This window comes from Nipponia nippon, unplaced genomic scaffold (assembly GCF_047370975.1).
Source record: "Nipponia nippon isolate SJK-2023a ecotype South Korea unplaced genomic scaffold, ASM4737097v1 scaffold_1, whole genome shotgun sequence".
NCBI lineage: Eukaryota > Metazoa > Chordata > Aves > Pelecaniformes > Threskiornithidae > Nipponia > Nipponia nippon.
The window spans coordinates 161,882,758-161,899,063 of NW_028262290.1; the positions used below are offsets into that span (position 1 = coordinate 161,882,758).

The following is a 16,306-nucleotide window of genomic DNA, read 5'->3' on the forward strand; positions in this document are numbered from 1 at the left end:
TCCTGTCTGCAGACTAATATTTCCCTCCACTAATTAATAGTAGCTTCTGCACTTGACATTAAACACGGACTTGTTCAGGAAAATTTATAGCATTTACTTCCCCTCATGGACCGGAAAAAATATTTCATACGCCAAAGCGGTTACTTCCTCATTATCATTAGGTAATATTTTGGCACTTGCTTTCTCCACTGCAGGGGAGAGACATTATGTACTAACTTCAAGAGCAGCTACAAAAATCAAAGCGTTTTGGCTGCTTAGAATGGTTTGTATTTCTTCTCACTAGACTATGGAAAAATGAATATTGAATCAAAGCTAACAGGGATATTGCGTTCAGCTACCCTAACAAGCTTTAGAAAAGACACTCATTGTGATGAAGGCAAAAACGTTCCCCAAACTACCTTTAAGAAGATCTTGAATTTTGGCAAACAAACAAAAAACCCCTCTTGCACTCTTTTTCACATAATACTATAGTTGAACTGAAATTTATTATAGCAACAGGAGTTTTTATCTTGCACTAATTTCATCAACTCTGTAGGCACCATTTTCATAAGCCTTAAATGTTTAAAAGCCTTCCTGAAGTGCTGCAGTTTATGGATGCCATGATTATGAAAAGATTTCAAGTCATTTAACTAAACAAGCACAGATACCTAGTATAATTTAAAATAGCACAGTGCAGAAAGAAATATGCTGTAAGGGCTTTTTTATCCCCCCCCCCCCCTCCTATTTTTAGGCTTTGAGAATAACTTTGGGACATTCTTTAGCTTTATCTTTCATTTAGCCTTGCAGCACATCTCTACACTGTACAACTCCCCATTCCCCACCAAGATTTCAACTGTTTAGTGTTTTTTTGTTTTGTTTTGGTTTTTTTTTTTTTGTTTTTTTAATTATATCATATAATCCTGCTTGCAAATGAAAGCTACAAAGTTCAAAACTGTCTAGAGCGGTGCATCTTGACATCTGTCCAATACTATTAGTCGCCACCCTGCAGTTAGTTTACATCAACACCACTTATTTTTCTCATCAACTTTTTTTTGCCGTAAATCTGTCAAGTGAACATACGTTAAAAGACAATGCCAGGCTAGCATGTATTAACAGGCTAAAGGAACTTAATGGTGCTGAAGTAAACCAGATGGCATCGGGTCGATAATATCCGCATATCGAAGGCTAACCTACAGCAGCCCCTTGGTCCTTTTTCCCGGGTTGGATATAGTGGCTCAGAGTGACACCTGCTGGAAGACAGCAAGATGATAAAGATGGACATTGAAGGATTTCACATCAGCATCCAAAATACCTCCTTACCATCTAATACTTGCAACAAGTTAGATGTGCACAGCCTTCATGGAAGTATTGGACTCCCTAGAAAATCTGCCTCCTTCGGAAACACATCTGTTGCATCAAGAACCCTGCCTTTGTCACTGAAGACCTTCATTTCCCCTTTTTAGCACCCTCCTTAAGATCTTTTTTCCCCTGTTGTCCTGCAGATTGCAGCCACCCTAACCTCAACGAGCCTGGAGCAGCAGTGTTAGGTCCTGGCCAGCCTGCTGTGCCCCATGCGCCAGGACAGGACACAACGGACAGAAAAGCAAGGGCCAACTCTGATCTGGTTTTGGAAACACTGAATACTCTAGTTTTTATTTTTACATCAACATAACAAAAAAATCCAGAAGTATATGACAGTGAAGCAGTTTAGAAGCAAGTTTGCAAAGATGGCTCCTGACTTGGGGAGTGTCTTGTACTCCATGGTGTTAGACTTGGACTCTGCGGAGGCTGCACGAGAGCTGTAAGGCACCGGCCCCTCAATGCCACCACGGGGAGCCACTGAAAAGGCCAAACATTGAAAAAAGCCTTTCATCAATAGTATATTTAAGCTACTCCAAAAATATCTCAATCCCTCAAAATAAAATAGGAAAAAATGCATTAAAGTCCTGCCACTGTTTTAGCTGCATGTCATTTGAGACACACACACACACATATATATATGGGGGTCTTATTTGAGTTCCTCTTAAACTTCAAAATATTTTATTGTGAACAGCAAGGAAAAAAGTAACCAGGTGGGTTTACTTTCATAAAACAATGTTTTCCCAAAATATTTTTGTTTCAAAGATTTTTGGAAGGAAAAAAGGAAAAACAACAACATTTATAGTCAGTTGTATTTCTGCTGGGTGCACCTGTCAAAAATCAGACCCCGAGTCCAGCCCTCTGTCAAACTGTTTTTAAGGGGATGAGGGATAATTTTCAGAGTGCTTACGGCACTGAACATCAGTGCAATAGACAGCTGCTGCAAATGCCCTGTCAGGACCCCACATAAATTTGTTTGTGGATCTTGCTCAGAGATGGGCAACCATATTTCACATTAAACAGTTTCCAGGTGGATTTCATCAGTAGTCATGCAGACAAAGCTTCTATAGTTTAGACTAGAAGTGGTGGAGGACAAAGTGACATATCTCCACCCAACGGGAAGAAGTATGGCACCTTTCAGCTAGCCAAAAGAGCAGGGGAGGAAGGTGGAGAGGCAAGCATTCCTCAGTAATTATGGCCTGGATACTCACAAGCCAAGAGAAACTAAAAAGCTGAATAAAGACAACTACATGTTATTTTACTGTAATAACTCCCCTCTTTAACGTGTTGCAATTAGCTACCCCAAATTCTCATATTTGCAAATGCAGAAGAGCACACTACCAAGCTGTACATGTGCATATTCGCCACGTGTGAAACTATTTATATTCTACCTCACATTTAGGCAAGAGGGATGGGCAGGTTAATCTTCTTTATGCAGCAGCTGAGCTGTCTCGTCCTTACCTTAGGTAGGAGCCTGAAGAGAAGCAACAGGGCAAAATCCTACTGAACACTTAATATTCCCCACTACAAGCCTGGCTGCAATAGGCAAATCCAAAACAATCCTGTGGTTTTAAGAAAACCTTACAGGATGCCAAATTATCATCTTAGTTTGAAGTAAATACAGCCATTGCTGACAGCAGGGAATTCCAGGTGCAGATCAGCTAAGAGGATACTACGAAAAACAATTCACCTGTTCCATAACTTCTGGTGCCATCCAGCAAGGTGTGCCCACAAAAGTTTTCCTGACTTTATTTCTGGTAATGTCACCACCAGTGGCCAGAAACGCGCTAACGCCAAAGTCTGAAAAGAAAACAAAACCAGATTTTATTAAGAAGACATCCTGAGCAAACTGAAGGGTTGTCCCCCCTTTCCCCCTCACATTCCCAGCCATCCATTAAGTACAGTTACGCATGAGGAATTTCCTAATGAACAAAGAATGATCAACAGTTAGCCAAGAGTGCTGGTACATGAACCGTCTGTAGTCCACCATTCAATTACTGGGGAGAGCAGGGCTTTCAGCGCTGGCCAGCAGAGAGGAAAATTCCACTTTCTGTTACTGGTCACATCACAGCACGCCCACGCTCCCCCAGCGGACCCGCTACTGTACAAACCTGCCGCTGACACCCAGTGCTTTATTTACATTTGTATACACACATAACAAGTCATACCTGAACTTCAATTAGCATCCTGTTAATATCTGCAGCAATGAAGTCGGGTACATAAAGAGTTACTAGATTTTATAACATTTAACTGTCCTAACTGCACCCTGCAGACTGGAGGTATCAGCCCCTTATTCTGGGTGGTTTATTACCAGAATATGCTTTGCTTGGTAATCTTCCATCGCCGAGATGCTCAGTGCTTTAACAGGAATCTGATGATACAGCATCTGTTACTGAATCGAGCAGCACACGCTGCTACCCAGCCCGACCATCCCAGAGGAAGCCTTGCAGACAGGTCTGCATGCCCTGCACAGCGTTACCCCTGCTTGAAGCATTTTTTTGGAAGCTGAAGGATGCTCAAAGATGCCCCATGCACTCGGTGGTAATTTTATTCAAGTAAATCATTCTTTTTACATGAAAACTATGCTTTCAGAGATAACACAGATGTTTTATGCAATTAAGAATGACATGGAAAACAGGATCTGTGAACAGCAGCAGAGATAGCAATGGGATACAGTCTGTCTGTTCAGAGAAGAGCATTACAAAAGATTCGGCAACCAAGTCATTCAAGAGAGGGTGGCAGACTTTCCTCAGAGGAAAAAAAATAACTAAAATCAGGTGACAGGGAAGCTGTAAACACAAAACAGTAGAAGTATTTCTTCCCAGTTTGCTCTAAACTACACTGCTTATATATTGCCAAATTATAGACCTGCAATGGGTCATTTTCTAGAACCCAATTTTATCTACTGCTCCCCTTTTTTTAAACACCGCACAAGCAATCTTGAATGCTATTTTGAGCTTGATGACAGGCTTCAAGGATAAGTCTCTGAAATTCAAGGGCTATTTCACATAAAAACAGAACATTATTGACCCCAACTGGGTTGAAAACTTGAAACTCAGCTGCCTGACATAGTTAACTGTAACTGTAGAGGATTTTTACTCAGAGGAGCCACGGAGTTACTCCATGGCTTAAGGATGTTATCCTAACTGAGGAATCAACTGCAACGAGAGATCCCTCTGCATGATTCGCAAGCAATGGCATCCACGTCAGGACACTCCCAAGCTTCCTCTGCAGCACGCCAGCAGCGCGACGAGCCCCTTCCCACCAGTCGTTCAATATTTGAGAAACACGACTGAAATTATAGAATAACAACATGCTGAAAGCTTCCAGCTCACTTAGGTTAGAGGCTTCCAGGACAGGAACTTAGTGCCCACTAAAATCCTAGACACAGATAACTGGAAGTTGGTATTAAAGAAAGTTACATAGAAATCACAGGGCTAAAATGCAAAATGCCTATCATTAGGGTCCAGCTTCTTCCAGATGCACTCTCCTGTTCCCAGAGATGTCTTGTCTTCCTGCTAACCTCAAAGCTTTAGCACACCTAGATGGATGACTATCCCCGTCAGCACTGCAATCTGTATTTTTCTGGAAACTCACTTTTCGCAACTGTGATTTTGCTTTGAGATCTTCCATGCGTGTATCCCCCATCCCTGCTTTTCTCGGAAAACTGAATGAGCTTCCTAAAAAGTTCAGAGTAAAATGACTTGCACTTTACCCCTCATTACGGTAAGTCGCAAGATCTATTGTTCTAAACATAAGAGCAATGCAAGATCTATTGTTCTAAACATAAGAGCAATTAGAAGTTCTTTCAAATAAGATAATACTAATAGAAACTTGTCCAAGTGCCATCAGCATATTATTGTGATGTGCTGTACTTGAACTTGTGTGTATTATCTTACCTCAAGTTTCCATGCAGTCATTTTGAGGGTAAAGGAAATGCCATTCAAAGCAAAAGCATTCCAGCAGTAAAAACACAAGTCCTTTACACAGCGCGCACAGCGTTCACCACGTTTCACATCAAACGTGGGTTTAAAAAAATTCCAGTTGGAAATTGTGCCCCTACATCTGCCATCTGAGGTCAGCAGAAAGCTTAAACGGAATTAAATTGTATTCCGTTACATGGCTGATTTATTCAATGTTTTCCCAATCAATTTCCCCTCATTTCCAGCGGGCTAAACCAGGCACAACCAGCCTGTGCTACTCTGCTGTAAGGAATGACTTGGAAACCGTCTTCTCAAATGTCATCTTACTAACTTTATCCAAGCCCCAACTATTAAGATAAGAACGCGCCTGCTCTCAAGAAATATCAATAAAATATCAACATATCAATAAAATCCTAACCACAAGTTAGGGTTCAATTCTTACTTCTGAGCAGTTGGTACAATCTGCATCTCTTTCTCTCTGCCACTGTTAACTGCCCTCCGAAAGGCTAAAAGAGAATAAGGTTATTGCAAATGAACTTAACTCTAGAAAATGGGGAAAGTCATGAAATTCAAGAGGAACAATAGCTCAGAAGTGTTTACATTTGTACGCTTCTTTAGCAGCTTGTACTTTATATTGGCTCACTACAGTGATAACTGGAAAGGACTGCATCACCAGAAACTGGGAGGAATTGGAAGTGTTTGGACCTGGCTTGCAATACCAGTAACCACCACTGCCGGGAATCCAACGACTGTCAGATAGTCTGAAGAAGCCCAAAAATTGCAGACTTCCAGCAGTCTGATAGCAAATAATAGTCTCCAGGATGTCTGGATGCAAGTGGTAGGATCATTTTTTTTAATCATTTTTCTGAAGCAATGTAGGAAAGATTCATCTGCTGGACCTGTTTCAGTGATATAAACCAAAGACTTATTTTAAAAAGAAAAAAGTTATCTCCAGACTCTCGTATCACAGCAAAACCAACCCAGAATGGAAATGACAATTCTGCTGACGCAGGCTCTGCAGAAAATATGCCCAATTTTGTCTTTTTCAGTAGAAACATCATGTGTTGCAAACCACATGCCCTACAAAACACTCTACAGTGGCAATGAAGTTGCGGGCTAGTGTCTGAAAAAGCATGGTATTAGGCAACGATTCCTGCTATTAAGGTATCCCAAGTTGTCAAACTTGAAAACTATTCTGGCCACTCAGGAAATGCAAAAGTTGAAAGGAAAATCTCTCCTTACTATTCTGCGTCGCAGAAGCAAAGACCCAGTCTAAACAACTCACCAACGCAAGAATGCCGTGGCAGGACCACATCACAACGGGCACCATTGCTGCTGTGCACGTCAGGAAGATAGATTTCTACAGTATCATAAATTAGATTGGTTAATCCCAATCCAGAAGCCAGACGTTAAAAATAATCTCTCCTTGGCCATCTCATATTGTAACATTACCTTAAACCTAAAAAAGCCCAAGTATCTGCTCCTGTCGGCAGCTACCACAAGGGAAAGCCGACTGTGCACTGATCAGGAGCCAGGACCAAAGCCTACTGACATCAGAAAGGCTCCTACAGAGTTTGGTGGGTTTGGATCAGACCCTAAAACAGCAGTTCCCGACTTCAATGGGGGCAGAACAGCAGAATAAACCAATCTTGACTTCAAACCACTCGGAGCTGTTTTTAAACTTGGGTAGCTGAGGTATTATCCCTCCTCAAGCAAAAATAAAAGTATTTCAGAAGACAGCACTAAGTGTTTTTTTCACTGGTCACCTTCCTCCTTCTTCAGTTGTTCACCATCAGAAAATATCTGCAGCTGTACTTTGTGTTTTTCTGCAAATCTTACAGCTTTTAGAGCAGTGAAGATGAATAAAACCTGGCAAGAAGAGGAGGAAGGCAGTAGTAAGTAGCGGTTTTGTGCTGAGAATGCAGCGAGGTGGTAAGACACCAGAGAAAAGATTAGTGAAGAACAAGAATCAAAAACTTCTTTAAAGACTATATGGTTATACAGTGGTATTGGATTTATAAATACACACTTGTTCTCCCAAATTTTCATTTGGAAAGGTATATCTCTACAGGCACGTATCTTTCTAGTCAATTCACATGCAGAATGGCAGCTTTATTTTTACATGCATCACAAGTTTAGCCTTTTTGCAATAATGTCAAGGCACATCAAAGATGTATGAAACCCCTTTGGCAAGTCAACGTAAATATCACATCTGAAACCGAGCCCCAACCGCATGTTAATAAAGATACGTTAATACTGCACAAAGTAACCTAAGGATAACAAAGCCCAGGCTGGGAGAAGCCACCGCCCTTGGAGAAGTTCACAAGCTGTTTCAGCAACCAAATAGCGCAACATCTCTTCAGGAAACGCAGACATTACAAGTGACGCAAAGAACAAGTTACTTCACATCATGCTGCTGCAGAGGAGGGACCAAAACTCTCCACCAACCACAGAAAAAACACAGTTTTGCCCTTTTTTGAAAGGGAGAAGAGGCTCAGAGGTGTCCATGATGCTGCACCGGCTGCTCGAGTCAGCTGTGCAATCAACACTCCTCTGCCGCGGTTAGAGTTGTGCCTTGCCCCTTGTTAAAGCAATTTAATCTCCCAAAGTTAGAGTTTCCTAAGGGAAAGTGGGGGAATGACACTGCCTGCATCATAGCTCGATGTTTATGCAGAGCGCTATTTTAGTACAATGAATTAAGAGCAGTCAGGAACACAGCGAACCGGTGACAAGCTGGCATGGATTTGTGGAAAGTTACACAAATTCAGTTACACAAGTTTTGCCTGGCCTCAACTATCCCCATTTTATAAATAGATAAAGCGAGAGGGGTTAGGCAATTTGCCCAGTATCAATTAGCGAGTCCTGAACGACTTCATGAAATCTCACCTACTTCAACCGCTTGGCACCACGGCCTGCCCGGGACACAGCAGGCACACCGAGCGCCTCTTGGAGTACGTGTCAGTAATAATCCCGACTGGTTTTAAAACCTGAAGATATCGTATTATTGTCCCTACAACAGAAAAATCCCACACGTGGAAGGACATGTGCCTTTCAGCCTTCTGTAGACCCTTGCTTCTTCACATTCAATCACGGAGGGGTGGGTGACAGCATTATTTAATATCCTGGTGGATAAAATCAGGGAAAAAGAGATTTAGTCTGCACCCAGTCTCAGTAGGACGCTAATATCATGCCATGGCTTGTACCGAGCAAGTCTCCTGCACCCTGAGAGAGTTTCCCTCAACAGCCCCTCAACCTCTCCCCCCCTTCCCAGTCTTGATAGACTCCCACTTCATTTCACAAAAATTTATAGAGCCTGCACAGTTAAATAAACCGAAGAATATTATGCCTTGCTTACTGTGAGAAGTCTCCTGATTTATGCAGCAATATTGGTGCCGACGCAGTTTATGTTGACAAAGAATGTTTTTACCCATGCAGCTTTTAGACTCCAGGGAGCCAACAAATGCCAGGGCAAAGAGGTTTTATGCTCTGATTAAAAAAAAATAATAAAAAAAAATATACAATAATTGCCGTGGAGAGGCTGGAACACAAAAGAACATTGCTATCTCAATTTACATTGCAACCACCGTCAGCACAGCCCAGAACAATGGTATCTGGGAAAGAGTCCTGCTCTCTCCAGAAGATAGATTAATTCAGCATGCAGGAAAACACTTCAAACTGAGAAAGCGATACTCCCTGAATTGTAACAGGCTCCAAAAACTCGGTGCCAAGCCACAAGCCCAAGCCAGTGCCCTTGAGGGGTGGGGGGAAATGTTAAGGTAGAAGCAAACAGTCTCGGTTTAGGTCTCACCGGTCAGCTGGATCTGTTAAAGGCAATTCTATGCCTTGGTTCACTGGATGCACATTTTGAAAGCAAAAGGAGCTACATAGTTAAAAATAGAGCCATGAGTAAAAATACCAAACCCAGGACTTGGGGAGGAGTTTGAAGCTGGGCTTTTGTGCAGGCCATTAGAGGAATTTTTAGAATTCCTACTCCCAGCAAATGCCCCCGAGCTCACAGATTTCTCCTCCCTTGCTTTACCTGCGCCAGCCTCAGCTCACCGTGCTCCCACAGCGGCTTGCGTGGCCGATGCACAGCCACCAATTCGGAGTTACAAACAGAACCCAAGAAACGTCGGACACTCCTTCATCAAGCTGCTTTTTCTGTTCAGGCTTAACAGAACTGCACAGCCCGAATTAACGAAAGAGGCTTTAGTTTTCACTGGTTAGAACTGTATAATCCTCCAGCAAAATTACTGCCATGAATTGCATACAGTGGAAGTTTCCCAAGTCATTAAATTCACTGACGTGCAGTGGAGGTATAGCCCAGCAGCGGGGTTTCCTCCACCACAGGGTCGAGAACTTCTTTCTAAACCTTGAAAGCAGCTTTGTGTTTTTCCTCAAAGGATTTCCAGTTTGAGATCTACATTCCTTACATTTAAGATTGAAATTTCTTCTGAGACAAGAAACATGAATTGTGTCAAGCTGTAGGAAGCACGCAGAAACACGAAGCTGCAAAGGCCAAACATTGAATAAGACCTTAACAACAGTTCACAAGCAGTTTTGATAGAGGGATGGCAAAAGGGAAAGGAGTCATTATAAAAGAATGGATGTCATTCTTTCCTGCTACATTATTTGTATTTTTTTATGTACACCAAACCAGCTCCTTCAAGGGAGGTGCCCCATTCACTCTAACCCTCAGGCTTCATTCCACAGCGGATCCATCTTTTTTTTTTTTTCCTCGTGGTGTAACTTTCCAGCAAAACTTAAACACATTTGTTTCATGGAAACGCAATGATGTCATCCAGCTGATAACTGATGCACTCAACGATCAACAGAATTATTAATATGCATTAATGTTACTGTCAAAGGCAAGTGCTTTGATCTCACTGAAACAAAAGTCGCATTATTGGGACTGGTTTGCTTCCAGCATTTTTCCCCCCCCCTCAAAAAATTCATGAGCAATTTTGCTATTTCATCCTAAGTCAGGAGGAAAGGAAGCTTAAGTGTCAGAAATTCCCACAGAAACAAAATCTCGTGTTATGACCAGGTCAGGCTCTTCTCTAGTATTCAGTCATTCATTTATTTTTCTTTCTTTCAAGTCACCAGCTGCCTTCGCAGAACCGAAAAGTGCTTCCTGCCGCCGCGGTGAACCTGCCGACCTTGGCCGAGTTCAGTCGCTCTGCTGTGGCTGATGGAAGGTTACCGCGTTAGTCCTTTCGCATGTTCAAAGAAACAGTTCGTAGCGAGGAAGCTTTGCACATCTCGCAAGGTTGCTTTCGCAGGATATGCGGAGAGATGGATTTCAGCATTTAAATGTTGCGCATATAAACCACTAATAGAGAGTTCAGTCCAGGGGAACACGTACAAATCACAGACAAAATAAATCCTCCGAAATTTCTACAAGGAAGACTAGTCAACCTTAAAACTACTTATCAACTAAAAATTATTCAGCAGAAAATAAATACATGAACAGGTACCTATTGCAAGTGAGCCTTAATAAAAAAAAAAAAGCCAAGCCCTGGCACCCTTGTGGAAGAGAAACAGAAGCAGCTTTCTGCTAGGCTGGCAGAAACACTGGGAATAACAGTGCCTTGCTCTAATAAAACAGCTATGTGCAGCCTCTCCCAGAACATAACCTAAAGGTCCATACAATTACACATCCAAAATGTTACATCTTGGCCCCATTATGGAAAAAAACTGTAGGATTTCACTGTGCAAAGTTTGCTCCTTTGAGCATTGTAGAAGCCACTCCCTACCTTCCATCAGCTGCCATATGGGATGAATTATTTACACCTCATTAGAAACATAACAGCAGGCATTAACAGCACTGGGAGACATAAAAGGGAAAACAAAGCAACTTCAGGTTTTAAACTGAAGTCCTGTATTTTAGGTGTTATGTCCTGTAAAGGGGCTCATTGCCTTCTGCAGAGGGAGAAGAGCTACCTGTAAAAAAAGCTGTGCATTGCAATGCGTTCTGCCTCCTGATGGCAAATCTACACCTTTCATTCCAAGACGCGAATCCAGGCACAGGTAGACCAAAGGAGTCCGTACCTCTCCGCACTACACAATGCAATACGCCCTTCTGCCTGACACGACAGTCGCCCTTCTGCCTGACATGACAGTCGTTGCCACACAGCTGCAAAGCCCCGTCCCTTAACCCCCAGCACGCTGGCTTGACCCACTGCTGTGCCTCCACCAGCAGGACAGGGCACTAAAAAAGAGACCTTGTCACAAACAGATATGGCTCTTCGCAATTAAATATTGTACTGCGTCCAGCTCTGGGGCCCCCAACATGAGAAGGGCATGGACTTGTTGGAGCATGTCCAGAGGAGGGCCATGATGATGATCAGAGGGCTTGGGCACCTCTCCTGTGATGACAGGATAAGAGTTGGGGTTGTCCAGCCTGGAGAAGAGAAGGCTGCGGGGAGACCTTATAGCAGCCTTCCAGTACCTGAAGGGGGCCTACAAGAAAGCTGGAGAAGGACCTTTTACAAGGGCATGTAGTGATAGGACAACGGGTAATGGCTTTAAACTGAAAGACGGTAGATTTGGAGTAGATCTAAGGAAGAAATTCTTCACTGTGAGGGTGGTGAGGCACTGGAAGAGGTTGCCCAGAGAAGCTGTGGATGCCCCATCCCTGGAAGTGTTCAAGGCCAGGTTGGATGGGGCTTTGAGCAACCTGGTCTAGTGGAAGGTGTCCCTGCCCATGGCAGGGAGGCTGGAACCAGGTGATCTTTAAGGTCCCTTCCAACCCAAACCATTCTGGGATTCTATGGAACATGGGACTGAAAAAAATTAAACATGTACCAGGACGTTTGCTAAGATGGAGGGACCAGATGCGAGCTCTGCCCTCCAGCTAGAGGTGGCACAAGGACTGGAAAGGCACCAAAAGATTCATGGGAAGAGCACAGTCCTGAGAGAAAGGACAGTTGGAGCAGAATCGTACTCAGGATAGGAAAATGGCACACTGGGAAGAAGAGGAAAAAACAAGTCTCACAGGTTCTAAATGTACTCTCCAAAAATCTTGTCTTACTTAATAGTCTACAACAACAACAAGAACAACAACAATAATAATAATAATTCTTGATTTCTGGAAAGAAGAGTGAAGTCTGTAGGAATACATATGAAATAAAACACCAGAAGAGTAGTATCGGGGGGGGGGGAACACACCACACGACACCCTTTTCCACAAACATATGATCCATCCACACCAAGGACTGTTTCCAACATACCTGTGCTGATGCAGCTCATGACAGCAGTGACTACAACAGACATCTCCTCCAGGTAGATCTGTAGTAGCTAAAGCAACTGTTTTAACAGTCTTCCCTACCCTGTCCCTCAGCTTGCACAACTGCTTCCAAGACTTCCAGTTCACCCCAGTTTGGGCTGGGTTAGGGCAGTCAGTTAAACATGCACTCTGTCACTCGGTTCAACTGAAGTGGACTAGGAAGCATCCACATGAGCACGTTTGACTGGCAGATCTTTGGTTAGAGCAAAGTTGCAAGTGACTTTTACCATCAGACATACCAATTTCCTTCTGATGCATCTATCCACTGTCCACCACAGTCCTTTTGAAAACCACCTTACACATCAATGATACATCAGTGAGGTCTGTGCAGTCCACTTCCAAGCCTATGAACTTGCTATTTTAAAAATCTGACTAGCTTACGCCAAGAATTTTATCTAATCTATTGATTCTGAGGACTTAAGTGTCAAAGGATTTATTCATGCTGATTGTTATTATGCCAAAGAATGGTATTTTAAGATAACAAGATGTAATAAACTCTGGGTTGTTTTTTTTGGTTGGTTGGTTTGGTTTGTGGTTTGTTTATTGTTGAGTTTCTTGGTGTTGTTGGTTTCATTTTGTTTGTTTGTTTTAAGAACTGTGGGGCTTCTTGAAGCTAACATTTTTATGTAGGTTTCTTCTTGATCATTAAACCATCTCTCTGGATACACAGTTTTGCCTAAAGTTTATTGAAAGCTACCAGGAGAGTTACCTGCAATTTGCACTGAGCCATCTTCTCCAAGAAGAATATTTCCTGCTTTCACATCCCTGCAGAAAGATAAAGCAACAATATGTGGAAGTCATTAAATCTTTCCTTCAACCAACAAAAATAAATTAAAAGGTTATTTCTTATATATTGTTTCTTGCATTAGCACCTCCTGCTTCCAATCACGCATAAACAGTAGGGACTTAACACCAATTGTAATTTCAGTAGACAGACACTAAGTGGTATTTGTATGATTTATAGCTAGTAGCATTGTAAGTACTGTGCACAGGAAAAAAAAAAAAAAAAAAAGAAAAACTTACCAGAAGGTACCCTCAAAGATACAAGGAAAATGGTTTGTCCCAGGTTCTTAAGTTAGCTAAAAATGCGTAAACAGAACCTAGCACTGGTCTGATACTCATGTACCCTTTTAAAGGGGAAGATTTCAAGATACAGCGAGTTGATCCAGTCTCACTACCACTGAATGCATCCTATTCTTCCCCAGCCCCAAGTCTCATCACTCTCCAGTCCTGGAGGAGTTCACGTCCTTCCTCAGGAAGTCAGTTTAGTCCCATACACTGGTGAAAATCCAGAAGAAAAACATTGTTTTCTTAGTGAACTGAACAACATCACCAAGGGTCAGGTGAGCAGAGCTGGTACAACAGAGATGGTGAGAATGGGAAAATGGGGCCACTCAACGGCCCTGTGAGTCTCAACTTTAGTGGAAAAAGTCTCCCTCATTTTTTTTTTCAACCAAAGTCAACGAGCACACAAGAACATCCAGCATGTGCTATGAAAGGTATTGTACTATCCCCTTTCTACCCCAAAAAAAGCTCTGGTTTGTTAGGTTAACAGCAGCACTTCCCCATCCTCGAGGGGAACGCTACTTTCACTCCAAACATGCTTTGAAGTTTTACAGCTTATTTTCACAGGCTGCTCCCCACGCAAAGCCAAGAGAAGCACCTTTATAGCTGACACCCGTGTCCATCAGCACGGCTGCTAAGCTTGCGCTGGCTGGGAAACCATGCAGACCCGGAGCACGTGCAGGTGCTGTCTCAAGAAAGGCTGCAAGCAAAGCAACTGCCTGGGGAATGGATGCCAGTGAATAGATCGCAATTCACAACACACCTCACCTGAATGGCAACCACCTGCACAGAAAAGAAAAAAAGAAAAACCAAAACCCCAAAGAAGCAGATTCGCCCTCCACTGCCTTTGGCAAATATTCCAAACCCTTTCACACACAAAAAAAGTCAAAAGTTATTTTTTCTCTCCTCCCTCGTGCATCATGAGAACAGAACTGGCGCGATGGCCTGGCCAAAGAGCCCCGGTCAGGCCCTGGAAATCTCCTCCTTCCTGGCTTTGCTCTTCAGCAGAAGAGCCTGGGCCACTGCCAGTTCCAGGCCAGGATAATTTTAAACACATCCTCTCCAGCATTAGCATTGGTTAGATTCTTCCCAATACCCAGTCTAGGACATTGGCATGGCAAGGCTTTCCCCCAGCATACAGCAGAACAAAAGCAAGCAAAGACTGTCCCCAAGACAGTCCCACTAAAGATTACTTTAACAGCAAACCACGGCTGACAGTGGCCTTTAGCCTTCAACCAAGTATTTCGATCCTGCCAAATGTACACCACTCGCTAGCAGTGACCACCTTGGAGCCTAATCCCTGTTTGAAGCACAAGTGTAAGAGCAAGTACAGGAAAATACTAATTTGCTTTAACGATCAAGAACACTTGGATAGATCTATATGGAAATCCTGCAGTTGTATGGCGAGATAGCCTTGAGAGGCCGACGTAATAGCAGAATGGGGCTCAAAGCAGCAAGAAGCTGTGACAGTGATGCTGGAATAAGTAGACAAACATAAAACAAGCGCTGCCAGCCATCTCCCGTCCTGCTCATTTAAATTGGCCAAATACGTGAACGTGCGTCTAGGGACAAGTCAGCTTTCCCTCCAAGAAGCATTATTCTGTTTTCTTCCTGCAATTAACGGCTGCAGCCGTTGCAGACAAGAAAGCATCAGCACTGCAGTGGATGGAGACTCTTAAGTAGACCGAGGGACCTGAAGGGATTAAATACAACATTAAGCATGTAGCTACACTATCCCCCCTTAGCATCCACTGGCCAAATCCAATACAATTAGAGTTGTAGAGAGTTAATCACTGTGAGAGATACAAACCTGACTAACCCCTGCACTCCCACAAAGCATTCACGGTCCATAACAGTGAGGGAATGGAAAAGCTCCCTGCCAATATTTAGGTAGAAGATGCCTTTGGGATCCAATCCCACGAGCACATGGAGCCACGAGAGTGCAGTGCCCAAGTCTGCTGCTTCCTAGGTAAGGAGCTGGCTCACAGGGTGCAAAACGTGCTTGGCACAGGCGCGGCCATCTCCAGGAATCCCCCCTCGCACCAGCACTAATTCAGAGGGAACAGAAGGTGTTCAGGAAACTCTCCAATCCTACTGGAAATGTTTATCCAGACAGTCGGTTCTCCTGCGACAGCCAGGACACATGAGGCCTATTCAAAGCTGCCTGCCAGTTCCAGGTTATGGGGAAAGGAATAGCACACACCGAGGCTGCCTGTTGAAGTTATTGTTCCTCTTACTGCAGATGGACGCAAGTAACGGTAATCTCCTCTTCCATCTGTACTCCAAGGCAGCCCAGGACACCGGAGTGTTTCCTCAATAAGCTGGGCCGTGCCGTATTGTACGGACTTCCCAAACTTTCCCTGCCGGCACGACGGTGTGTGCAGCTCACCGAGCCCCCGCAGCAGACCGCACTCAGCCATCAAGCGCCAGGGAAGTTTTTAAGCAGAACTAAGGATGAAGTCTCAACCATCGTGCGCTTCAGAGTCCAAGAAAAACTCAGGCAGGTTTCACTGACGTAGCAACAGTGGCCAGAAAGCAGGAGGCATTCAATACCACCAGACCATCCTACCATAACAGAGCAAGCTGGGCAGGCTTGGAGTGCAAAAAGTAGTGAAGCAAGCACTTAGATTGAATCCCATAGGAAAAAAGAATGAAAGGACTCCAATCCCTTAACCCCCTCCAATGCAGAGGC

General features: G+C 43.5%; 1 protein-coding gene across 1 annotated transcript in view; it reads right to left on the reverse strand.

Annotated features, from left to right (window-relative positions):
• OXSR1 (oxidative stress responsive kinase 1) overlaps window positions 1-16,306 on the reverse strand; it is a 94,219-nt gene that overhangs the window by 23,027 nt on the left and 54,886 nt on the right. Inside the window, exons 5-6 of the mRNA XM_087730974.1 lie at window positions 13,259-13,314; window positions 3,029-3,138 (exon numbers count right to left, since the gene is read on the reverse strand). Of these exons, the coding sequence (XP_087587100.1) occupies window positions 3,029-3,138; window positions 13,259-13,314 (166 nt within the window). The remainder of the gene's footprint in view (window positions 1-3,028; window positions 3,139-13,258; window positions 13,315-16,306) is intronic.